This window comes from Mustela nivalis (assembly GCF_964662115.1).
Source record: "Mustela nivalis genome assembly, chromosome: 16".
NCBI classification, from domain to species: Eukaryota; Metazoa; Chordata; class Mammalia; order Carnivora; family Mustelidae; genus Mustela; species Mustela nivalis.
The window spans coordinates 6864103-6889162 of record NC_139035.1 but is presented as its reverse complement, the minus strand read 5'-3'; the positions used below and the strand labels follow the sequence as shown (position 1 = coordinate 6889162).

Sequence of the window (25060 nt, the reverse complement as noted above, 5' to 3'; positions counted from 1 at the left end):
CCTTTTGGCTGCTATTAACATTGGTGTACAAATATCTATTCAAATCCCTGCTTTCAGTTCTTTTGGTGATATATATTACCTATGTGTAATATATTATTACATATGTATTACATAATTATAATACTTAATGATAATTATTACATAGTCATCATGTGATAATTCTATATATCATAGATCATATCATATGATCATATGGTAACTCGTTTAATGTTTTGAGGAGCTGCCACACTGTTTCCATGGTGACTGCGCCATCTTGCGTTCTCAGCAGCAGTACACCAGGGTTATTTCTCCACACCCTTGTCAACATTTATTATTTTCCATTTTTTGTTTAAGAGCTTAGTTTTTGAGAATAGCCATCCTGGTGGGTGTGAAGTGATATTTCATTGTGGCCTTGATTTGCATGTCTCTAATGACTAATGAGGTTGAGTACCTTTTCATGTGCTTATAGGCCATTCATATATCCTGGGAGAAACGTCTATTCAGGTCCTTTGCCCATTTTTGCATTGGGTCCTTGGGGTTTTTTTTTTTTTTGTTGTTGTTGTTACTGTTGAGTTGTAGGAGTTCTTTTTATATTCTGGATATTAATCCTTTACAGATCTATGATTTGCAAATATTTTATGAATTGTAACTTTACTCTCTTGATAGCATCCTTTGATGCACAATTTAAATTTTGTTGGAGTTTAGTTATCCATGTTTTTCTTTTGTTACCTGTGCCTTTGGTGCCATATCTCAGAAATTATTTGCCAAATCCAGTGCAATGAAAACTTTTTTCCTATGCTTTCTTCTAAGAGTTCTGTAGTTTGAGTGCTTAAGCTTAGCTGTTTGATCCTTTCTGAGTTAATTTTCTTATACCGAGTTAAGAGAAAGGTCCAACTTCGTTTTTTGCAGGAGGACATCCACGTTTCCAAGCACCGTTTGTTGGAAAGACCTTCCCTTCCCCAATGAATGGCCTATCATTGTTGACAGTTTAAATCATATTTGTGGCAGCAGTGCCTGTTTCTCTCAAGTATAATGAACATCCTTAAGCATTAATAATATTGTAAAAATGACTCTCGGAATTCTTACACGTTTGCCAAGAGCTTCCTACTCCTCTTTTTCGTTCCCTGCTGTTATTCCTCTCCCATGCATGTTGCTCTGGACTTGACCCTGACAGAGTAAAAGCCAAAGTCCTTTTATTAAAATGGCCATGGCCTTGCATGATCTGCCCAATCACGGCTCACCTTTCTGCCTTCATTTCTTAATTCCCCTTTTGCTCCACCAGCCATGTTGGTTTCCTTGTTTTTTTTCCTCTAACGAGCTAAGCACACTCCCACCTCAGCACATGTTCCCTGTGCCTGCGGAACTCCACAGCCATCCAGAACCACCTCTACAAGATAACTTTTTCTTCTCTCCCTCATACCCTTTCTTTGCCTTGTTTTTCTTTATGGCACGTATCTGCACTTGACACACCGCACATGTACTTATTTGACTATTGTCTGCTGTCCCAGCACAACCAGAATATAAGCTTTGTGAGGGCAGGGGGTCAGCACCGATGAAAGAATGAATGATTGAATGAATGAATGAATGAATGAAGAACATATAGTGAGTCCTTCTTTATTCATTCAATGAATATTTACTGACAACTTACTGTAGATGGGGAAGGAAGCGTGATGAAAACACAGGGAACGTTAAATATACAGAGCTTGTTAAATGGCTCTGTACATCTATATCTGTATCTATATATACACACATATATGTGTATATATATATAATTAGACGATTTTTTTAAAAAGGTGTGGATGGGTTAAGTAGTCTCATAGATGACAAATCCGGTTTGGGATCTTTAAAGACAAATCAAGGTTTTGAGGGCAGAACACATCGCTCAGTGCACGGGGCGCAGAGATCACCCGCCCTCTTTGATGCTACATGTCCAGGGAATTTAGGACGCGGGTTCAGTGAAGCCAGTCAGTCTCCGCCGGGCTTCTGAACCGAGGTGACAGGGGTCAACACCCTCCTAGAGGACAACTCCTTTGCCCTTCCACACCGCGTTAGTCACCAGTTCCCAGAGCCTCCTCGGGTCTGGCCCGGACGTGTTCCTCCTCTGGGACCTCGTCAGGGGCTCTGCAGGGCCAGCGGCGCGGCCCCCGCCGGCCGCGATCACGGTCACAGCCTATATTTGAATTGTTCCCTATTTTCACCGCTACTGGGGAAAGGCCAAGCGGGGAACGTGCGCGGCGCTAAGTAGAGCCGCCGCCGCCCCACACCTGCCGCATTCCGGTGGCAGCTCGGAGGGCGCAGCCCGGGCCGTCGCCGCCGGGGAGGGGCTTCGGCCGGCCCCAGTCCCGGAGCCTCTGGAGCCGCCCGGCACGGACGACGCCGGCGGGCCCGGGTCCAGCCTGGGGCCCGCGTTTCCGGCGGGACAGGAGAGGGCGCGGCGCGCGGGCGGCGGGTGGGGGCGGCTTCCCGGGCCGGCGAGCAACCGGACGCGGAAGGCCCTCGCGCACCTTCCTGGCGCACGAGCAGGGGCGCAAACGCTTGCGGTGAGTGAGTGCCCGAGTGAGTGCGTGAACGCGAGCGAGGCCGTGACGCTCCCCCGCGGGGTGCACGGACGCGGGGTGTGGGGAGCCGCGGCCGCCGCCTTCTCCTCCCCTCCGGCCCGACGCGCGTGCCCGCGAGCGCGCACACGCCGGGGCAGAAGCGCGGGGCCCTGGAGACTCTGGGACCAGAGAACCCGAAAAGCCCGAGCCGGAGGGGAGCGGCGGTAAAGCCAAAGGGGCAGGGGGAGGACTAACGAGGGGGCTGGGGCGCGGGGAACGGCGGGAACGCGACGCGCGGGGGCGAGGGGCGGGGCCACGGGAGCTCGGCCAGGGGAGGGGGCGGGGCTACGAGGGGGCGCTGCGGCGCGGGGAGCGGCGAGGACGCGAGGAGCGGAGGAAGGGGGCGGAGCTAGAGGCGTGTCGGGAGCGCGGCGCGCGGGAGGGGGCAGGGCTACGGGGGCGCGCGGGGCGGAAGGGGCAGGGGAGGGCGGTCCCGGCGCGCACAATGGCCCGAGCGGGCGGCGGAGCAGGAGCCCCACCCAGTGCGGAGCGCGCCGCGGGCCGCGCGGGAGGCTGGGCGCCCCGTCCGTCGAGCGCGCCGGCGCCGGGCCATGTACTCGGGGAACCGTAGCGGCGGCCAGGGCCACTGGGAGGGCGGCGGGGCCGCGGGCGCCGAGGGGCCGGGAGCGGCGGGGACGCTGAGCCCCGCGCCTCTCTTCAGCCCGGGCACCTACGAGCGCCTGGCGCCGCTGCTCGGCTGCATCGGGCTGCTGGGCGCCGGCAACAACCTGCTGGTGCTCGTCCTCTACTCCAAGTTCCCGCGGCTCCGCACTCCCACCCACCTCCTGCTGGTCAACGTCAGCCTCAGCGACCTGCTGGTGTCCCTCTTCGGGGTCACCTTTACCTTCGTGTCCTGCCTGCGGAACGGCTGGGTCTGGGACACCGTGGGCTGCGTGTGGGACGGGTTTAGCAGCAGCCTCTTCGGTGAGTCGGGCCGGGAGGAGACGGCGCGCTCCCCCCCGCGCGCTCCGTTCCCGCCCCGCCGCCGGCTCGGTGCGCCCCGGGCCGCCCGGCGCGCCCTCGGGTCCCCCTCTCCCGCCCGCCCCGGCCTCGCCGCCTCTGGTCCACCCCGAGCCGCGTGGCCTGCCTTCCTCTCCTTCGCCTCCTCTCGCTCCGCGGCGGCCTCGGCTCGGTCCCCGCGGCCGGCCCTGAGCCCCAGCCCCTCCCCGACCCCTCCGTCCCCTGTCCGGTTCCTTTCACGTCTGTTTTCACCCCGTACAACTCAACAGGGCGCGAAACCGCGGCTTTACCCTTTGAGGAAGGAAACGGAGGGCTGTAGAGTCAGCAGAGTCCAGAAAGAGTAACTCAGGGAAGCCGGAGAGGGTGGTGAGAAGGGGTGGAAGTCGGTACCGCTGGTGGCAGAGTGGCAGGTGTACTTTTTTTTTTTTTTTTTTTTTCATTTTGCTCATTAGCAGGTGTAAACCTTTGAATGCTTCCTAGAAGGGAAAGAGTTTCATTCGGGTTCTCAGCATGCAAATGGGCACGTGGCCTTCTAAGCTATTTTTACTGTATTTTTCTCCTTAGGGGTTCCAGCGCCCCAAAAATCTAAGGTGAGGTTACAGCTGGCGCAGAATCCCACCCTAGATGGACAAAGAGTTAGCTGTGCAGCCGGGAGATTTCATTAAAGTAGAACTTGAATGTTAATCGAAGATTTATTTCAGCAATACTCCCAATCCTGTGGAAGCTTCGTGTCTCGTTGACATTTTGAAAGACGCTCTTTTTGAAGCATGTATCATTGCAGATGTGGTTTTTCTAAGCTTGGGAATTATTTTATAGTGTGTGCTCCAGGAATTTCATTTGCACGAGATGTGAAATAGGAATGTGTATTTCACAGGTCTTAAAGGTCCTTGGAGGGAAAATTAAAAAAAAAAGGGGGGGGGGTGAAATATATTGAAAATTTATCACTGCTCTTATCTTGGCAGGTTTTTGAGAACGGAATCTTTGTAGCATTATCAGGAATTGTGTCATTTACCAACCTCCTATGTTGTGGCAAACCCAAATATTATATTTGTTATAATTCACTTTTTGGTATTCTGAAGGAAACAAAAATTCTCATAGGAATCATGATTTCATTTATTTGAGTTTTTCTAATATTCTAATACTACCCCCCCCTCGATAAGCAGCCCGAGAATTTTATTTATACAAAGATTTGAAACTTGGGAGGGGGCCGTTAAGTGTATGCAGCTGGTGATACAGATGGCTGTGTGCTTATACTCTTTATATTAATTTAAAATACGTGTCAGGCAATTTTTTAGGCAGGGCTAAGCTTTCTAGTTAAGGAGGGGGATTGAAGCTTAACCCTAAAGTGCCATCTGTAATGCTTCCTGGGCTGGGCAACAGGTGTTTGAGCACAGACATTACAGTTCGTATTTCCAAGAAATGCTTTTCCTATGCTGGGCAGTTCTATTTGGACCCGGGGCCTGGAGGTTTAAAATCAAGGGTGTGTTGAGTTCTTTATTAGTACCAGCATTCACCCTCTTCCTCATCTCTTGCCTGTGTGACCTCCTCCTGCTGCTGCGTCTCCTTCCCTTGCTTTTTCTAATGCATCCCCCCCTGCTCAGGTGCCGTACTAGTCAGGAGGGAGTTTCTAAGACTGCTAGAAACATTCACCGCACATGGCGTTTTCTCCTGACGACTGCTCTGTTTCTCTGGGCGTATAGTTACTGCTTTCAACCATGACTTTATCCTTGTTTTTAAATTAGGGGTGGAAACTCTGGGATCAGAGTCAAAGACTTTATTTAAAGTCCTGGGAGACAAGTCAGTAGTGGGGTTCTGATGGAACTGAAAAAGTTCTTAGCCAAGAATAAGAATTTCTTTGCCTGAAGTCAATTCCAAGGTTTGTGCTTCTAGATAAGGGTTAAGGCAAAGAAAGGGAGGGTGCTTCGCCGGTGGTCATCCCTGAACAAGAGCCAACTATGGCAGGTTGAAGGGGGAGGAAATTTAAAAGTGCTTGTTCTAGAGGTTCCTGGAGAGGCTGCTCTCTACCAAGTGGAAAGCCCAACGGCCTGATGACACGAGAGTGGGCTCCACTCCATGGCCTGGCTAACCTCTTGTGTGGACTTTGCCAGTCGCTTAATCTCCTGCAATCAGTTTTGTTATCTCTTATGGGGGAGTGAGCTGCATGTTCTTTAAAGTTGTTCTGTCCTACGTGCTTGGTTATTCGAGGACTCTTGATATCTGTGGGTTAGAAGGAGCCTGGTTTTAGCCCTTATGCCTTGTATCCTCTGCTCTACCTCCTGAGCCAAGAATAAGCACGCACTGTGTTTACTTTTCTTCCCATACCTTTCTGGGGTCTGTCTTCCTCCTCACACCCTGCTAGAAGAAGGCAGGTTAAGTAACGCAGACACACACACACACACACACACACACACACTTATGAGCAGGCATTGCAACTGCCCCACCAGTGCACAATTCCTGGTTTTTCAGGGAAATGCTGAAAACAAGTGTAGAATCGCCGATATTCTTAGGACAGAGGCTCTGACTAGAGAGGACCGTTGAGCTGGCCATTCCACTAAACTGTCCAGCCGGCTTGTACCGTGAACTGGTCAACTTAATCCGACTTTCAGTTGAATGGCTTGTTTTACAGATGTCCAAGCTAACGCGTCATCTTAGCCTAGGCAGAACCAGTTAGTACTGATGTTGAGTTCAGCAAGCACAATGATAGGGAAAATTAGGGCTCCAAGAACTCTTCCTCTGACTGCACCATAACAGCTGATAGAAAGGCCCCCTTCACGTGGTGCGTGTAGTGCATTAGCCTAAAGACTTCAGGTGAGTATGCCTTTCACCCCTTGGTTGTTGCAACTCGAGCCACACCTAGTGCCGCAGAAATGTTCTGCGTGTGGCATATAATCAGTATTGTGCCAGAGGGAGAGCCTTTTTGCACTGCTGCCTCCTACTCCTTCAACAGCAGCAAACAACATGTTAGTCTTAGGGGATGTTTGGACAGGGCCTTCATCTTATGATACAGAGATTCAGGGTCAGAGCTGGAGTCTGGCAAAATGCAAGTCACCCTATGTTCACTTGGACTGTAGAAGTAGGTATGGTTTATGGTAAGATATTTTAACTTAAAAAGGTGGGAATTTTCCTTTTTAACTTACACCTAAAAAAACACATGCACATGTGTACATTCATATATTTTTTTTTAAATGCATGTTCCCTACAGTAAACCTTTTTTGCACCTAAATATCTCAAAATGCTAGTTGTTTTACTGAAATAATCCTTTTGCAATAATCCGACTGGTTAATTCAGTTGAAACAGTCTCACGATGCTACCACGGGCTCCTAAGGGTGCTTGTTGCATGGAAATGTCTTTCATTCAGCTGTTCTAAAATCACCCGCAGGCTTACTTGGCCACAGAAATATTCCTCATCATGACAGTGTGCACATAGTGTATAGTCTGTTTCCATAAACACAGTGGAACCACACATTTCTTAACAGTCTAAGCTCACCGTTCTGTATAGTTCTATTCAAATATTAATTTTATTAAAAGCAAAAGGTACAGAACTATATTATGAAAATTGTTTTTATGGGGCATTATGATGTTACTTCCTCATTACAGTGTGTTTTGGGGGGATAAATCTCTACTGTTCATTTTTGAGAAATTAGAAAATATGTAAGAAAGCATTTAATGATTTGCTTTCCTAGAGGCTTATGTCCTGATAACAAGTCGGACTCCAGTGGAGTCGTTGTAATTGCTGTTGCATGAAATTACTTTTCTCTTCATATTGTTTACAGATGTATTCTTTCTTGAATTTTCTTCTTTCAGAGAAGAGTTCCAGTCACAAATGCATGTGTGATGCATTTTGACATTTACTGCTAAGATGAAATGCAGGAATGAAAACCACACATCCGTTTTAGTGTTCTCAGATGTGATTAAATATACTTTATCATATTTTTATGCTACTGACCTATAAGGAAAACAGTATTAAGAAAGGGTAACTGTTAAACGGCTAGGACCTACAACCTCAGTACTTCTGGGATGAACTAGACTCTCACAAGGAGAGATTGGATCACGGCATATGCTCAGCTCAGCGGAGCCCTCAGCCTAGACTCCCACGCCTCTCCTTTGTCAGCCGTTGTCACCCGAAGCTTTATCTCCTACAATGGCGGACCAGCTTCCCACAGAGTTTGATGTGGTCATCATAGGGACGGGTCTGCCCGAATCCATCCTTGCAGCTGCGTGTTCAAGAAGTGGCCAGAGGGTTCTGCATCTTGATTCCAGAAGCTACTATGGAGGAAACTGGGCAAGTTTCAGCTTTTCGGGATTGCTCTCCTGGTTGAAGGAGTATCAGCAAAACAGTGCCATTGCGGAAGAAAGTACTGCCTCGTGGCAAGGCCTGATCCATGAAACAGAAGAAGCTGTCACTCTTTGCAAGAAGGACGAAACCATCCAGCACACGGAAGTGTTTTGTTATGCCAGTCAGGATGTGGATGACGGTGTTGAAGAGATGGAGGCTCTGCAGAAAAGTCCTTCCTCAGCAACATCCAGCACCACCCCTGACCCTCTGCATTCCGCATGCTTGCCTGAAGAAACACACTCGTTGCATGCTGCCAGCTATGAAACGCCCGCCAAAGACACTCCAAAAAGTGATGGAGAAGTTTCACTGGAAGTAACTGATGTCGAGGACACCTTGGCAAAGGAAGAGTACTGTGGAGATGAAACCCATATACCCGCAGTTTCAGATGGAGATGAAGATGCAAAGAAACCTGTAGAGAAAGACAGCACTGACCAACCAAAGAGAAAGAAGATTACTTACTCTCAAATAGTTAAAGAAAGCAGGAGGTTTAATATTGATTTGGTATCAAAGCTGCTGTATTCTCAAGGATTGCTAATTGATCTCTTAATCAAATCAAATGTTAGTCGTTATGCAGAATTTAAAAACGTCACTAGGATTCTTGCGTTCCGTGAAGGAAAAGTAGAACAGGTGCCTTGTTCCAGAGCAGATGTCTTTAATAGCAAAGAACTCACTATGGTTGAAAAGAGGATACTGATGAAATTTCTTACGTTTTGTTTAGACTATGAACAACATCCTGATCAATACCAAGCTTTTGTGCAATGCTCATTTTCAGAGTACTTACAAACTAAAAAATTAACCCCCAACCTCCAACATTTTGTGCTGCATTCGATTGCAATGACAGAATCATCTTGCAGTACCATAGATGGCCTTAAAGCAACGAAAAACTTCCTCCGCTGTCTTGGACGGTTTGGCAACACCCCCTTTTTATTTCCCTTGTATGGGCAAGGAGAAATTCCCCAGTGTTTCTGCAGGATGTGTGCAGTTTTTGGTGGAATCTATTGTCTTCGTCACAAAGTCCAATGCCTGGTAGTTGACAAAGATTCTGGAAAATGTAAAGCAATTATAGATCACTTAGGTCAAAGAATAAATGCTAAATACTTTATTGTGGAGGACAGTTACCTTTCTGAGGAAACCTGCTCAAATGTGCAGTATAAGCAGATCTCCAGGGCAGTGCTCATTACGGATCAGTCTATACTAAAGGCAGATTCAGATCAGCAGATTTCCATTTTGGTAGTGCCTCCAGTGGAATCAGGAACATGTGCCGTTCGTGTCACCGAATTATGTTCTTCGACCATGACGTGCATGAAAGACACCTATCTGGTACATCTGGCCTGTTCATCTTCTAAAACAGCAAGAGAAGACTTAGAGTCAGTCGTGAAGAAGTTATTCACCCCATACAGTGAAACAGAAGTAGACCAGGAAGAATGTACAAAGCCGAGACTCTTGTGGGCTCTTTACTTCAATATGAGAGACTCCTCAGGCATCAGCAGAAGCTCCTATGAGGGCTTACCTTCCAATGTTTACGTCTGCTCTGGGCCTGACTGCGCCCTGGGAAGCGAGCATGCGGTCAAGCAAGCTGAAACGCTTTTCCAGGAGATGTTTCCCAATGAAGAATTCTGCCCCCCGCCTCCAAATCCGGAAGATATCATCTTTGATGGTGATGATAAGCAACCAGAGGCTCCTGGAGCCAATGATATAATCATGGCCAAAGTAGACTCCTCTGAGGGAAGCAAAAACCTAGAAAGCCCAGAGAAGCAACTTCAAAACTAGAGAAGAGCAAACTGGAAATGCTACATTGGACATTCATCCTGGCATCAGAATATTTTCACTTAAAGGACTCTTTCGTACATGATTAATCAGAACGGGCTATATGATGATATATGCAGATGTGTTTTAATTCTGGTTGAGACATTCAGTTATTGGATATTGTTGTTATCTTATCAGTAACTGATTGATTATTGGACAAAGTTAGTTTTATTTTAGTACTGGGTGTTATTAGTGAGGGTTCTATATTAGCAACTGTGCTTAAAGGGATGTAATATGTATCTGCTAATGACCTTCAGATTTTATTAGTCTATAATAACAATAATATGGAAGGAATATTTTAGTTACTTTTGTAATTATTTTAGTTGCTCCTGCCTCGAGTAGTTAAACACACAGTAAATTATGTGGGTCTTTTGTATATAATATTAATGTACAGACATGATAGTAGCAATAGCAACTTCCATGCAAGTGCCAACTGTTAAAAGATTAAATTTGCATGATCCTTTACTTGTAAAGGTCTAGTGTTTACAACACATTGTGCAGTTCAGTTCCCCTACTTAGCCCTTGTAACCAGCAAGGCATTGCCGCCACCACAAACTTCTGTATTTCAGAAAGTGGTGGACAGTCCGTCTGATCATTGAAGAGGTCATTCTTGGGAAGTTTGTCCCAAAGGAAATCTCAGGATCAGGTTAGTTCTGGTTTACCACTACTTCAGAAAATTTCTGCAGAGCCCTGTGCTGGGCTAAAAGAAAAGAGCTTCCAACAACTAACTTGGGCCAAAAGAAAAAATATATATATACATTGCTCCAGGAAAAGGTACCACAGATTTGAAATTCCGAAGAGAAGATGGAGTGAGGCATTTGGGATGCTGGTGGTTTTTCAAAGCCGTCTGGAGGTTTCCCAAGGTTTCTTAGGGTCCGATACACCACTTTGTGGTGCTGCCACTTTAATTAGCAGCAGAGTGTGGTGGATAGGAGTGAATGGAAGGAGGGCTCACCATGTCTCCTCCCTTATGCCCCACTCACAGTTAGTGAGGTGACCGCCTCCATGATCACTTCAGCCTCTCAGCTGTTACCTAGAGAACAAACATTTTTTCCAGAGCCCTCAGAAGCCAAAGCTGTCGTACTCTGGTGGTGAAAACCTGCGGAGTTGTCAGGAGAGCTGAAGTGCCTCCTCCTTCAGTCTCATGTTTCCATTCCTCAGAATGGTCATTCCTCTCGGAAGAGAGCCCTCCAGAGCATCTACGATGTGCTAGGCACCTGTGCTTCCTAGTGACAGGGTCGTAACCACCCTGTGAGGCTGATCCTATTGAATACGTTTTTAACGAAGAGGCAAAGAGGGAAAGACAGTTACTAATACTTCGGCCCGGGTCTGGTATGGGGAAGAGCCAGGGTTGGAATCCAGGCTGCCCCGATACGGAAGTCCATGCAGCGCAGCGCGGGAAGCAGAGCCCACGGGCTCCGGCCTCTCAGTCTACTCTCAGATCAGGGAGATGTGAAGCGTAGGATTAGTTAGAAATAAAGTTAGAGCAGAGGAGCTCATGGAAGCAGAATTTGACTAAATTTCAACAAAGTAATGCTTTTTAATGATGTATCTTTTGATCTGAGCAACATATTATAAAAATATGCAGATGATACTAGGCCCAGATAAGCTGTGAATAGTCTTTCGTTGCTCTTCTATATGTGAGGAAAATGAAACAACAAAGACTTAAGTACTTCACAGCTTCCTGAAAATAGAAGTCATGAATTGGTATTAATATTTATGCATGTATTAATATGGCAAAGTGGTTCTATTAGGTATAGCCTAAGGTTTGAACCTGTCAAAATAATTTCACCATCTATAAAACAGAAATAATATTTTGTAGAATTAGTGTGAAGATTAAGTTAGATAATGTGTTTGAAATCATAGCCAAAGGAATGCCACTAGATGACATTAGTATGGAGATTTACTACACTTGAACTGCACATTCCAACTTCTATTTTATATAATTTGACAGAACTGTGGCAAATTAGGACAACAGGCAAGGAAAGATAGATTTATCTTTTTAACTTAGGGGAAAGAAGTGAGAGTCTTGCCCTTTAAGTCCTACAATAACCTTTTCTAAATACACTTTGATGCTAAGTAGGAAGTTTAACTAAGACTTAATAAACCAGTTGGAAGGAAATAATTATGCAGTAACTACTGGTAGAAAGACTAATTGGATGTCAGTGTGAAAAAAAGAATTAGACCCACATATGATAAGACATTTCATTCCATAGGAGTTAAAATGTTGATTATAAAGGTGAAAATAAAAAGACTACAATTCTCATCCCAGTAGTACAAAAGATACTTCATGGCACTGAAAAATATCACTAGCAGGGTAGGTGAGGTCAACTAAAGAAAAATGAAAAATGGCACTAAGTAAGAAGACAAAAAAGAGATTGGATTTTTAAAAAGCTACTTACATTACACATGGATAAAATGCTTAATATTTTTTAAAAAGTAGATGCAAAACCATAAAGCTTCTACTCTTTACTAAGTAAGTTTATGAAAGGATAGAGTACAAATGACAGAAATAAAAGACGATGCTTAGAATTGATATTCAGGTCTCCGAGCACTAAAAATGCAAATTGAAACAACTTTGACCTGGTATATGCTATTATATTAGCAAAACATTTTAAAATTCATGTGTCTTCATACCAGTAGCATGATTAGTAATTTTTAAAAGAACTATTTAGATCAAAAGCTCTGTAACCAATCTATTTTTGGCTAGACCAAGTCACTTTGAACAGCATATGCCTAGGAAAATATTTAAAAGAAAAATAAGCTACTTGTACAAAGATACTTCTAGCAATTCCATTCATACACATTTTTTTTAAAAAAATCCAGCATTTGGGAAATGGATAAGTAAATTTTGATGTATTGCTATTGTAGACCGTTACGTAGTCATTAACAGATATTGATCTATGTAAAATTGTATGAAAAATGTTAAATGAGATTCAAAAATGTTAAAACATTATTTTATGTACAGATTATGTTTGTGTAAAAATTTAGGTGTCTACATCAAAAAGAATCAGGAAAACGTACTTAATTGGAGTTTAACATTAAGGGATTCTTTTTTTTTCTGTAAAATGTTGATGTGTATGATACAAATAAAAGAATAATTGGTAAAGTGGTTATTGAATTGGTGAGAAAGTTACTGGGTTTTTTTTTGGAAATATATAAAATTCTTCAAATTTAAAAAATAATGTATTTTTTAAAAATTTTAATGTCAAAAGGTAATCTCCAAAAACATAGCAGGTGGTTTTATAACTCTTGATGGAAAGGACTTCCTGGTTAAGATGGATTTTGTATTTTGTATCTTTCCTCAGTTGCTCAGAATTAAGAAATAATGTATATTGTGACAACACTTTTTTTAAGAACCTGGAAATCCCAGAGCCAGGGGTGGAAATAATAGAAATAATATTAAAGCATCCTAGGACATCAGTATGAAGACATTACATAATAATTAAAAAGTGTGGCCCCCAATCCACGAATGCACTCTTCATCTGGGGTCTTGGATTCCAGGGAAATGAAGGAGGGGTTGGATTCACAGACATGGCCAAGCCTCTCCGTCTGAGGAGTGTTCTCAGCCAGGACAGCTAAGGATGGATCTCAGGGCACTGAGGATGCTAGCAGACCCTGTCAGCCCGACTGATCCAAAGCAAGGTGACTGAATTCAACAAACATCAGTTGAACATCAGCTGTGGGTTATGAATTGACATTCTAAGAATTCAAAATAGAAAAATGAGTAAGTTCTGTACCTGAGAACCATTGTGTTGGAGAATGTGCTTCTTGAGAATATAAGACGTTTTCTATCCATCATACAACCTGCTATAACTACTACCACCCCCTCCCCAAAAGAAAAAGAAACAAAGGAGAAATCTGGTTTGAGATTCATGGCATTCCTTTAAGGGGAGTCCAAAAGTTTTACTACAGTTGGAAACAAGTAGCTTCAGAGTTAAAAGGTCAATTAATACTTTCTGAAGTCTATTTTAGCTACCATTGAGCGAATTAAGAAGTTTCTGACTTTAATCAGAAGTTTTTTGTGTTGCTTGGGGGAATACATGAAGAGAAAGTATGAGAGATGGGTCCCAGGGATCCAGAGCGCTGAGAGCTCAGGGAGTCAGGAGTGTAAATAAACTGAAATGAAATAGGTCATCAGATTCCAAGGCCAAGAAGTTCCGATTAGGACAAGTTCCGTTTCCTTCCTCTTGGCAGCACAAGCGGAAGTCCTGCTCTCACTGCACGGAGGTAGTCACCTCGTCTTTGAAGGTTTTTAGATTTTTACTTCAGTATTTTTACCTTCGATAATAAGAGGCACTGTTCCTAGTATAGTTCTTATTTTAACTGACAACCTCATGTATTCACATTTCAACAGCAGGGGACACAGTACGGCCAGCTCTGTAAGGCATGAACCGAGAAGCTGCCTGAGCTGGAAGACTCGGCCTCTAACACACATGTTAGGAGCGCAGGCCTGCTGCAGCACTGGTAGGAACACTGCCTTTTCTGTTGACAACTACATTTTGTTTCATGAACCTCAGGACCACTGTGTCAGGTAAGAAAGGGCAGGTATTTATCCACGTTTCCTAGATACGACCTGGAGGAACTGAGGGTCTGACGTGTATGCGCCCATAGTGGGTGCTGAGAACTGAGAATTGCAGTGGCACCGCTCCATGTTGGAGGCGCTCCGCATTGGAGTGGGACTGCCTCCGTGTTGGCACAGCTGAGTGACATGTACGCGTGTGTAACAGAAACCACTGCTGGAAGAGGGGCTCCTGGAATTTAAGAGGACATTTGGGTGTGTGTGGTTTTTTTTTTTTTTCTTTCTTTCTTTTTCTTTCAAGATTGTATTAATTTGACAGAGTACGAGCAGGGAAGCAGCAGTGGGAGGGGGAGAAGCAGACTCTGCTGAGCAGGAGCTTGATCCCAGGACCCTGGAATCATGACCTGAGCTGAAGGCAGCAGCTTAACTGGCTGAGCCACCCAGGCGTCCCTAGAGTGCATTTGTTTTTCAACAAGTAGCAAAAAAATCTTCCTATGAATTAAGATCTGTGTAACTAAAGTGAGACAGTGGGTTGGGAGAAGGCGAAGAGAGTTGATGACTTCAGGTCATACCAGAAATCAAAGTAATATTATCCCAGTATTTATTTCAAGAGCTTCATTTCTTGATACACCATGTCCATTGGTTCCTGCTGTTGTCCTTGGATTGTGGCATTTTCCTGTTGCTAAATACGTATTTAACCATAACACCCTCTGAATGATGACTACAGGCATATCTGTCATCAGAGGAAACAGTGAGCGGCTTCAGAAGTGCAGGACTGACAAACTATGACAGGCAGATAAACACCTGTTTGTAGTTCAGGCAGGAGAGACATCTTTAGATGTATTCTAGTTTTAAAGAAATAGGAATCCTTGGGGACTTTCATGCCATGGGGTTTATGCCAGTTCCTTTTATTACTTAAAACATGATGAAAGCCTTTGGAGCACCCATGTCTGACATTTTTTAAAATTATTTTTATTTTTTAAAGATCTGATTTATTTGACAGAGGAAAAGAGACCAGGAGCAGGGGGAGGAGCAAGAGGCAGAGGGAGAAGCAGACTCCCCACTGAGTGGGTAGCCCAGTGGGGGACTCCATCCCAGGACCCTGGGATCATGGCCTGAGCTGATGGCAGACACTGAGCCAACAGGCGCCCCTGTTTGAGACTTTTATTTGTTCTTTATTTATTCCTCCCTGTACTTCAAAATAACAGAACTACTACTAATGCAGTATGCAGAAGTATTTTTTTTTTACATCATTATAAGTTAATTTCATCATTATGTGGAAGTTTAAAGTTTTTATCCCAATTTCAGCATTTCTACTGCCCATCATAAAGAAGACATTTAGGGGAATGTCCTGAGGAAGACCAGGGAATCTTGTCTTTAGGCAACTAATATAACTGTTCATTTCCTGAAACAATTTCAGTCAAGTATTATGGAGGAACAAGCTGTAGGTCCGTCCCTTCCCCGAACAGTCCCACTTTAGGACGGCAGACCATGATTCATCATGACCTCTGTTACTGAGACAAACACCAACCAGGTGTTTATTAAAAGGAGAAAGCAGCAGATGAGAACCGCACTGGAAGTCACTTGTCGTGAGACTATAGTTTCCTTTAAAACAGAGTCTGAGTGTGCTGGAGCGCTACGCCCTCTGTAGAGTCTTGCATTTCACAGGCCGCCCAAACCAGGTTTGGGGACCCTTCTTCCCTCCTCACCCCTTTACCGTCATCACCCCGTTCCAGACAGAGGACCCCTGGGGCCAAGCTCTGGGAAAAGATATCAGAACCAAGGTCCCAGGACTTTTCGTTAGTAGTACAGGTAATTAGTTTTTAAATCAACAAAAATACTGAAAATGATGGAATATTTTAAAAAACCCATAAGATGTCCCACCTAATACTTTTGCTAATTTTCTCCCATCAAAGCAGTTATTCTCAAGCCAGGGTGATTTTGCCCATTTGGCAATGTCTGGAGACATGTTTGGTTGTCAAAACTATAAAACAAGCAAGGGGGTGCTACTGGCACCCAGTGGGTAGAGGACAGGGAAACTGTCAAACATCCTACAACATACAAGACAGCCTCCTTCCCGGAAAAGAATTACCTAGCCCCAAATGTTAATGGTGCCAATGTTGAGAAACTCTTCATTAAAATTTTGAGTATTTATAATGTATTTGTTTTCCTTTCTTTTAACTTTTGGCCTTAGCATCTTTTTCATGTAAGTGTTTCCTCAACAGGGCCGTTGTTGGTAGGAACGGCTGTCTTGGCTGCTCCTCCGGATTCCCCCAATGCCCTTGTCTGCCTCCCTCAATAATCAGCAGTTGCTTCCTTCTGAAGCTTTAAGACAACTCGAATTTCAGAACAAAATTCAGAGAATTAGGGAATATATCTCCTCCTGCCTCAATTGTCAGTATTGATTAGGGATTTTGTTTGTTTAAAAAAAATTCATTAATTCAGAAATAGAATAATTCTGCAAAGCATTTATAGAAATGAGAGGATGATACCTTGCTTATTTTGGTGTTTTTTGGTAATACTACTTCCTTGTTACCTTTCTCAATGGTATCTTCATATATATTGCAAACAACTATCTCAAAATCAATGTAAACGTATTTCAATATACTTTTTGTTTTGAAAGGGTGCTTTTCACTTGACAGGCTATAGGCAGATGAATCAAATTACATGTATATAATAATATCCTGTGAGTTTCAGATAATCCAGTCCAAGACTAAATAAAGCACCCATAATTGAATTGTACCCGCATTTTCATTCAGTGATGGTTCACCAAGCAATGAGTGAGGGGAACAATTTATAAACAGGGATTGACAATTTATAAACAGGGATTATCTAAATTATAATAAAATAGGTCAGTATTCTTAATGCAGGGAAGAACCCCACCTAAATTACACTGCAAAGAGAAACATAGGGTTCAATACAATGTGACATTTACTGAACATCGTCCCCTAGTTGCTGTGTTAGACCCTGGGAACTTACTGAGCACTTTATGCCATGCACTGTTCTAAGGGTTTGCTAGATTTATCTTACTTCCTCCTCATGACAGCCCAATTGGATAGGTTCTCTTATGATCCTCATTTTGCAGATGGGAAAACAGACACTGAAGGCAAAGAACTTGACCAAAACCACACAGCTGGTAAGTGATAGAGCTGGGCCTTGGTCCTGGGGAGTTGGACTCCAAAATGCACGTGCTGCGACTAAGATGTGATGTGAGGTGTTCAGAGAGGGCTCAGAGCAGGTCCAGGAACAAGTAACGAACTCCACATGTGCCAGGAACTCTTTTAAGATAACCGTGGGAGGCAGGTATTAATGTTTCCATGTGCACATGAGAACTTAGGCTCTTAGTTGTTCCAAAGTTACAGAATTGGTGAGTAGTGGAACTCCCACTCCGTTGGGGCTGACGTTGGCACTCAGTTAACCAGTCCATTAACAAGGCCGTGGTCATTTTTGTGATGTAGGTATGGACAGACTTCAGTGAAGGCACAGAGTGTTTTGTCTGAGTAGGGAGAGCTAAGAAATCTTCATGAAAGAAAAATCCAGGGCTCTGAAGGTTGAGAAGGGTTTCTAAAAGTCAATATTGGAAACATTCTATATGGGGAGAATGTAGAAACAGACATCGGGGCATTGAAATGGTCTGCACAGCTAGAGCAGTCACCTGGTGTGGAGAGATGGACAGAGGGTTAGAACCATGCTAATTATCAGCTGTGTTGAACCATGCTAATTATCATAGTCTTAAATCCCAGGGGACTTGTGGATACAAGTGGATAATGAGCTATTGCAGTTTTTCCAGTTAGGGCTTGTGTTTAAAAGTGTACCCATTGGCAATGTGGAGGGAAGCTGGGGAGGTGCAGAGACCCTACAGATGGCTGGGAAGGAGGAAAAATATGGTATAGTCTGGGCAGGGCAGGGTGGTAAGAATGCAACAGGCAGAGAAAAACATGGACACAGAAACATGGTTGGTCGTGCAAGGTGATCCGGAGGTGGTTCTGGAAGGTCTTAGAGGATTTCGTATGCAGGGGCTGTTGACTTTGTCCTAGTGGTCTAGCACGTCCCGTCATTAACCAAGGAAATGGGCTGCATCTGGATACGTATAGAGGAGGAATCCAAGGGTGGTAAAAAGTGTAGAAAGGAGACTTATCACAGCTATTAAAAGATCTGGGCAAGAGATGCTGAGAGTCTGAACTGGGGTCATAGCAGGTAAGACGGAGGACAGACCTGAGAATCACTGGGAAGATTAAATCGGCCTCACTCCGTGACTGATTGGATGTGAGCGCTGCAGGCGCAAGAGAAATCGGAGACGGCCGGGAAGACGCTGGTGGATAGGGATGTGCTGCGAATGCAAACACGGCACTCCACTGCGTTTGATGTAGCAGCTCTGCCCCCGGATAACATCCAGACTGGGAAGATTCCTTCTCTAGGATTCCTGGATACACCCCCCCCAACCCACCCCCTGGCTTGTTAAGCCTCAAGGATGTGAGTCAGAGGCTTCCAGCACCTTGATTCCCAGAAAGTCCGTCTGAGACTCAGGCCACGTAGGGAGCAACCAAGTCAATGACGGGAGGAGATGAATTACTTTAGTAATTAATTTTAAATTTAAAAAATTACTTTTTTTTTGAAGTTTCCATGGCTCATGGTACATTTCTGTTGGACAATGTGTCTGCAGCCAGTGCCGCTTAAAGACTTCCCAGTTACATGAAATAATCCAGTTTCTTTTTCCTTAAACGGGGAGAAAAGGTGGCAGAAATAGGAGAAGACGTAGAACCTCTTCTGGAGGGGTTCTAGAAGCCAAGGGGAGTTTCAAAAAGATCCTGGTCTGAAGTGTTGATACTGCAAAGAGGTTGGGAAAACTAATGTTATGGCGATTGATTTCACAACTGATAAAATTCTAGAGCAATGGTTTTAAACTGTACAGTATGACTCAAATGGGAGTGTTTTTAAAATACAGATTACCAGGTACCACACCTGCATTCTGGGTCGGTGAGTATATAGGGCCCCCTGTAATTGTTTGCTGGGTGGGCGGTGGATTGACAGACACTGTGATGTAGGTATGTGGGAATAATACAAGTATTTGATGATATAGTCGAGGGGATTTAAAGTAGCTTCTGGTGCATATTTTGGCAGGTTGTATTAAAACCATTAAAACTGTGTATGCCTTTTTACCCAGAAATTATATTGTCAAGAATTTATCCTAAGGAGGTAATCATAGATGCAAGGAAATACCTAGCAAATGGACGGTAGAGTCCATGACTAATGCTTAGTAAGTGCACACCACATGCTAGTTTCTGTTTATGTGCTTCATGCATATTAACTCTTTATTCCCAACTCTGTGAGGTAGTTAGATACTACTAGAACCCCATTGCTCAGCTAAAGAGAGTAAAGCTCCAGGAGATTAATTTGTTCAAGGTTTCATTAAAAGTGGAGGATACAGAGCCTGAATTCAGTGCCTTTGATGGTATGTTGTATCATCTCCCCTCACATCAGTGTGAGAATAGTCCAGTCAAAAGTAATCTAAAGATGATTACTGTGTTGTGAATTAACATTTGTTAAGTGGAGTATAGGGTGTCGCATCGCGGTTCAGCAACACACTACAGGAAATCAACGCACCAGCGAACGAATTACTCAGGACCCAGGCTCCGGAGACACTCTTTAACTCCTCCTTCCCCCAGAAATGATCAGAACAAATCCTGTGGTACCTCCCACCTCTGCTGAGGTCAGTCGGTGCCAAAGGAGAAAGCGCCTTCAGTCCGCGATAACTCCCATCTTTACGGCTCAGTGTGTTTCTGATCTGATCCGATCCTGAGCTGCTACCCTGTGTGCTCAGCCTCCCGTCGCGAGCGGCAAGCTCCTCTGTGTCTTCAACATCTTCGCTGACCATTTTTGCTACTTCCCCACTTTCCTTTAACCCTGGCAGCCCCCGTGAACCCTGATTTCCCACCACCAAGCAGAGGCTTTTTTTAAAAAGCACTTTATTATAATGTTGCTAAATTAACAAGTGGAGTAATGTGTTAAGTGGATGTTGGACGTTGTTATAGGGTGTTGGATGGTGAATTGGGTTCAGCAACAGATCACAGGAAAAACCGAGATAGTTTATTACCCAGAGTCCTAGAGGAGCACATGGCACCCCTCAAGGGGTCACATGGGGAGGTCAAGGCAAGGTACAGGCAGAGCGAGGCACATGCCGTTATTAGGGTCTGTGGATGGAGTGCTTTAGGGTTCCCAGGGCAAGTTTGGTCAATCCCAGCAGAAGGGGTGAGTTGTATATGCCACGTGGAGACCTTCTCTGAGGAGGGCACAAGGGGAAGGTCCTGGGAGGCGGGCGAGGCCGGGTCATAAGGGCGGTTGGGAAAAGTTCTATGAAGAACTTAGGTTTGCTTGTGAGCGCATGCTATTCTGTAAGCCATGTGCTTGCGTGAGGGGCTGGTGCGAAAGTCCCTGCAGGCCATTTGACCAAGGGGGTGCTGAGACCGCAACGGTCTGCGTAAGCAGCAGCTTGGCTGAATTCTCGACGTACCCCGTAGACCCCAGGGCCAGGTAGTGGAGAGGGTGACCCACCGAGTATCACTGCGGCTCCCAGAGCGCCCCTCCTTCATTTCCCTCGGGAAGATGTTTAGTCTGTCAACACCTGCCCGCAGTGCGCTTGAACTTGGGCTGTCAGGGAGGTGTGCGGGGACTATAAGGCTCGGGTCGCTGGGTCTTACTCAGTCTTCTCTCTCTCCTCCCGCATCATCGGCTTATGGTCAAGCCGCCACCCCCAACGGTCCTTGACTTGGGACCACCCCGTTCTGCTCTTCGGTGGAAGAGTCTGTCTTCTGAATGCCTACTCCTTGCTGCCTCCATATCCTCAATGAGTTTTATTCCTTTTGTAAGTTACTTTAAAGGTTTTTTTAAAAAATTATTATTTTTTTCAAAGATTTTATTTATTTGACAGACAGAGATCACAAGCAGGCAGACAGACAGGCAGAGGGAGAGGAAGGGAAGCAGGCTCCCTGCTGAGCAGAGAGCCTGACCTGGGGCTCAATCCTAGGACCCTGGGATCATGACCCGAGCCGAAGGCAGAAGCTTTAACCCACTGAGCCACCCAGGTGTCCCTACTTTAAAGTTTTTATACTTTAAAGTAAAGGGTGACACAGTGAGTGCACACATCTGCCACCCTCAGTGAACAGAGATGAGCCTTCCTATATGTTTAATCCATCTTCAAAGAATGGAAAATTACAGATCCAATTATCTTCTATTCCTCTTTCCAGCTCATTCCACCTCCTCCCTCCTCGAGGTCGCTGCATACATGAATATAAGGTGAAACCAAGCAATGTTTCATTGCTTTGCTCGTGATTTATTTACCCGTTTCCCTCTTTTGATGGACATTGGGTTACTGCCTGTTTTTCTCTGTATTATAACAAACAGTGCCTCACAGTTTATCCCGGTATACATCTCTTCCTACTCAACGTGCGAGAGCTTCTCTAGGTCTCTGCTGTCCAACCTGGTCACCGCTACTCTTGTGCGTCCTGAGCACAGGAAATGGAGCTGGTCTACACGGAGGTGGATGAGTGTAAAAAAAAAGCACTGGACTTTGAAGATTTAGTATGAAAAACAAAATATTTCATGAGTAAGCGTATGTTGATTACGAATCTAAATATCTAGATATGTTGGATTAAATAAAATGTTATTGAAATTAATTTTATCTGTTTCTCTTTTTAAAGTGTGGCCACTAAAAAAGTTAAATACTCTATGGGTCACATACTTCTGGACAGCACCGCTCTAGGGGGTAGACGTCCCTTTGGAATCGGCGGACGCGGTGCATGCTGGGTAAACAGGTTCCATCCCAGCCCTTTATATCAAAGCCCCCCATTTTCTCGGTGATCTTTCCTCCCTCCGAGCTCCTATGGCACTTAGGTCTGAATGTCTCATGCAGATATTCAAACACACAGTTCTGTATTTTGGTTTGTCTTTTGATGCTGCCTTTCCCCCTTTATCACCAGGGACCATTACTGATGACTGGGCTTCCCCAGGATTAAGCTCAGGAGGAAGCTTCCTTAAATATTTAAGGAAGGTTTAGATGCTCCTGGTATGTTACCTCTCTGCTTTTAAGCTGCGACTCGCCCTACAATAATTTTATTTACCTAGAATATGCCTCGTGCTTCTTGTGCGTCCAGGCTTCTCTGTGCTCGCCCTAATGTGGCAAAATCGCCTTGGCAGTGACATTAGTCCTCACTCTGCTTCCCTTTCTTTGAAGAAACTCCTGCCAATGTCTTTCCAACAAATTTATCGCTTCTAATGGGTTCTGGAGTCTTGCTAGCTGGCAAGGCCAGGGCCAGCCTCAACGGCACACATACAAGGCCGTTAGGGTTTATAAAAGCTGCTCGTCAAATGACACAAGTTCAGCCTCTCTCCACCAGGCTGCGTCTGGTTCTATGAAACGGCATCATGACAGCTTCTAAGAGCACAGGAAGCAACAAACTGCAAATCACAAGGGGAGGCAGGAATGACCCTAGAGGCGAGTAAGCTACAATGAAGCTTCAAGCCACCGACACAACACAGACAAGCCCCCTCCCTCAGAGCTGGCGCTTTGTGCATGACCAGAGGCCAGTGTCCCTAGGGGACACTGTTCTGTGAAATGAAGTAGTGGTTTCCTATGTTCCTCCACTGGTGTTGACTGTGGAGGAAAGTCTGGGAAATGAGCAGAAAGCCACAGAGAGATGATGTTAAAGGCCATGGGATTTTAGCATAGACCTACTGTTCCGAAACCAGTCAGAGGCAGCCATGCTCGGGCTCCCTCGCAGGTGTACCAAAGCAGAAGCTTCAGGCCAGGGCCTTGGAAATCACATTTCAACCATTTCCCCAGGAGACTCATCTGCAGCTATTTCAGCACCTGGCAGTTGGAGTCACTGTTCCTACCACGGGAGACAGACTCACTGCTCAGATATAGAAGGTTTTAAATTAAACATCGAGGGAGAACCCACATGAAGCCCCAGCCGGCAGCGTGATGGGAGCTGGAAGCCGTAGCACATGAATGGGTCTGGGATTCGGTGGGAGCACCTGCGAGCTTTGCGCCTGCCGACTTGTAAAGCTTCCTTCCCAACCTCCAATCTTTCTTTAGCCTTTTTCCCCCTGACATTCTCGGCTCAGGATGACTAAGACTTTCAAGAAAACGATCCTTTCTTGCCCACCCAAACTGCTGCACAGTAGTCGCCGAGATGGGTTTTACACTACACGCCCACCTCCCAGATGTGCCTGTTAATCCTCCAGTGTTTCCAACCGTCAATGCACTGCCCAGGGCACCCAGGCACCCAGCAGCAAGGGTGGTCCCTAACACATTCTGGCAAGTTCGTTCTTTTTTCCCATCGCCTGTGTCTAGGTCCTGACGAATCTCCTACCACAGTTTTTAGCTGGTAAGTTACTTGGACACACACACACACTCTCTTTTTTTTTTTTTTAAAGATTTTATTTATTTATTTGACAGACATACATCACAAGTAGACAGACAGGCAGGCAGAGAGAGGAAGGGAAGCAGGCTCCCCGCTGAGCAGAGAGGACCCTGAGATCATGACCTGAGCCGAAGGCAGAGGTTAATCCAGTGAACCACCCAGGTGCCCCCACACTCACACACTCTTAAAGCTGAGTGTCTTATATTCATTTTTGAGAGAAAAGTGACGCTGGTCCTTGGCTATATCTCAGCATTCTCCACTTGGTGATAGAAAATGACCTTAAAATGGAACCACAGTGTTACCACCTGCTTTAAAACCTAAATTCTGAGCTCCTTTGAGGGCTTATAAATTATAAATGACTAAATTAAGATTTAAGTCTGTACCTCTCTGATCTCCTTGTATTTTTAATTTGTTCTTTTGGGCTATCTCAGATTTTCATCTCTTAATGCCAGGTCGTAACCCAGAGAGTCCTTAGAAGCTAGAACCTTGGTTGCAGGCAAGGGGTCACATATCCCCAACTCACTCGTGTGTGGAGTTTCTCTACAGAATTCGCAAGACTCCGTGCTCCTCTATTTTGATCACCACCAACTCAGCTCTTTCTGAGGAAAATCTGAGCAGAGAGCTCTGGCCTTGCAATCAGAAGATGCGGGTCCTCCTCCAAGCGAGACATTACTCATCTGTGACATTAGGCTCATCCCAAATCCCAACGCCCTTTCTCACACCCTAACCCAATGAGGACACGAGCCTTCCCTTCACAGGTCTGTGAAGAACTGACAGTAAACACACCTGGGGCAGTACTTCGAAAATTATTAAACACCATACAGAATAGGCGTTATGATTTGTTACTGTCATTGGAGAACAAGAGATGACAAATCTAGCGGGAATATCATTTGACTTTATGTCATCCATAAAAATGAGGATTTCATAGGGACTTTTTAATAATCAAAAATTATCATGCGATGACTGCTAACTAGTATTTTGATTTGAGCGAGGGATCCCTCTTTTATGTTCTTCTGATCTATATGTTGTATTTTCCTTTAAAAACGTTTTCCTTTTCTTTGAAATCTGTGACTCTTTCCAAGCAGCATTTTCACATGAGTGTTTGCTTAATTATAGGTGTGACTGTTTACTTCAGGGTTTTTATCCTTGACTTGAGAAGAAATACGGTCATATATACACGACTTTTATCATCAGCTAACATATAACCCCTTGTTAGCTATTGCAGAAGCCAGGGAGGATGTCAAGATGCACAAGACATGGTCCCGAGCTCTTAGGCATTTGCAATATAACTGGAAAGACAAGACATGAATGCGTAGAATTGTGACAAAATACAGGAAGTCGTGAACAGCCGCCACAAAGGTACGGTCTGTGCTGCGTGCGCGCAGAGTGTGGCCTCACTCAGGAAGTTAGAAATGGCGAAAGAGAAGATGGGCCGGGG

At 45.0% G+C, this 25060-nt stretch overlaps 2 protein-coding genes and 1 long non-coding RNA gene across 4 annotated transcripts in view; all 3 read left to right on the top strand.

Annotated features, from left to right (window-relative positions):
• Positions 1–2997: 2997 nt before the first annotated feature.
• OPN3 (opsin 3) overlaps positions 2998–25060 on the top strand; it is a 42397-nt gene continuing 20334 nt past the window's right edge. The window contains exons 1-2 of one of the 2 annotated variants that reach the window (XM_082702765.1): positions 2998–3500; positions 7341–12790. In XM_082702765.1, coding sequence (XP_082558891.1) covers positions 3128–3500; positions 7341–7381 — 414 coding nt within the window. In that variant the 5' untranslated portion in view covers positions 2998–3127 and the 3' untranslated portion in view covers positions 7382–12790. Of the gene's footprint in view, positions 3501–7340; positions 12791–25060 lie in introns of those variants that run through there. The other variant, XM_082702764.1, reaches the window with a different exon arrangement.
• On the top strand, positions 7678–12790 carry CHML (CHM like Rab escort protein; the record flags this gene model as incomplete). Its single annotated transcript, XM_082702731.1, has 1 exon — positions 7678–12790. One exon carries the CDS (start codon positions 7678–7680, stop codon positions 9640–9642), a length of 1965 nt encoding a protein of 654 aa, XP_082558857.1. The 3' UTR covers positions 9643–12790.
• Positions 14180–21843, top strand: LOC309849869. The gene is made up of 3 exons (XR_014303970.1): positions 14180–14212; positions 17286–17336; positions 19867–21843. It is a non-coding gene; the product is annotated as an uncharacterized lncRNA (long non-coding RNA).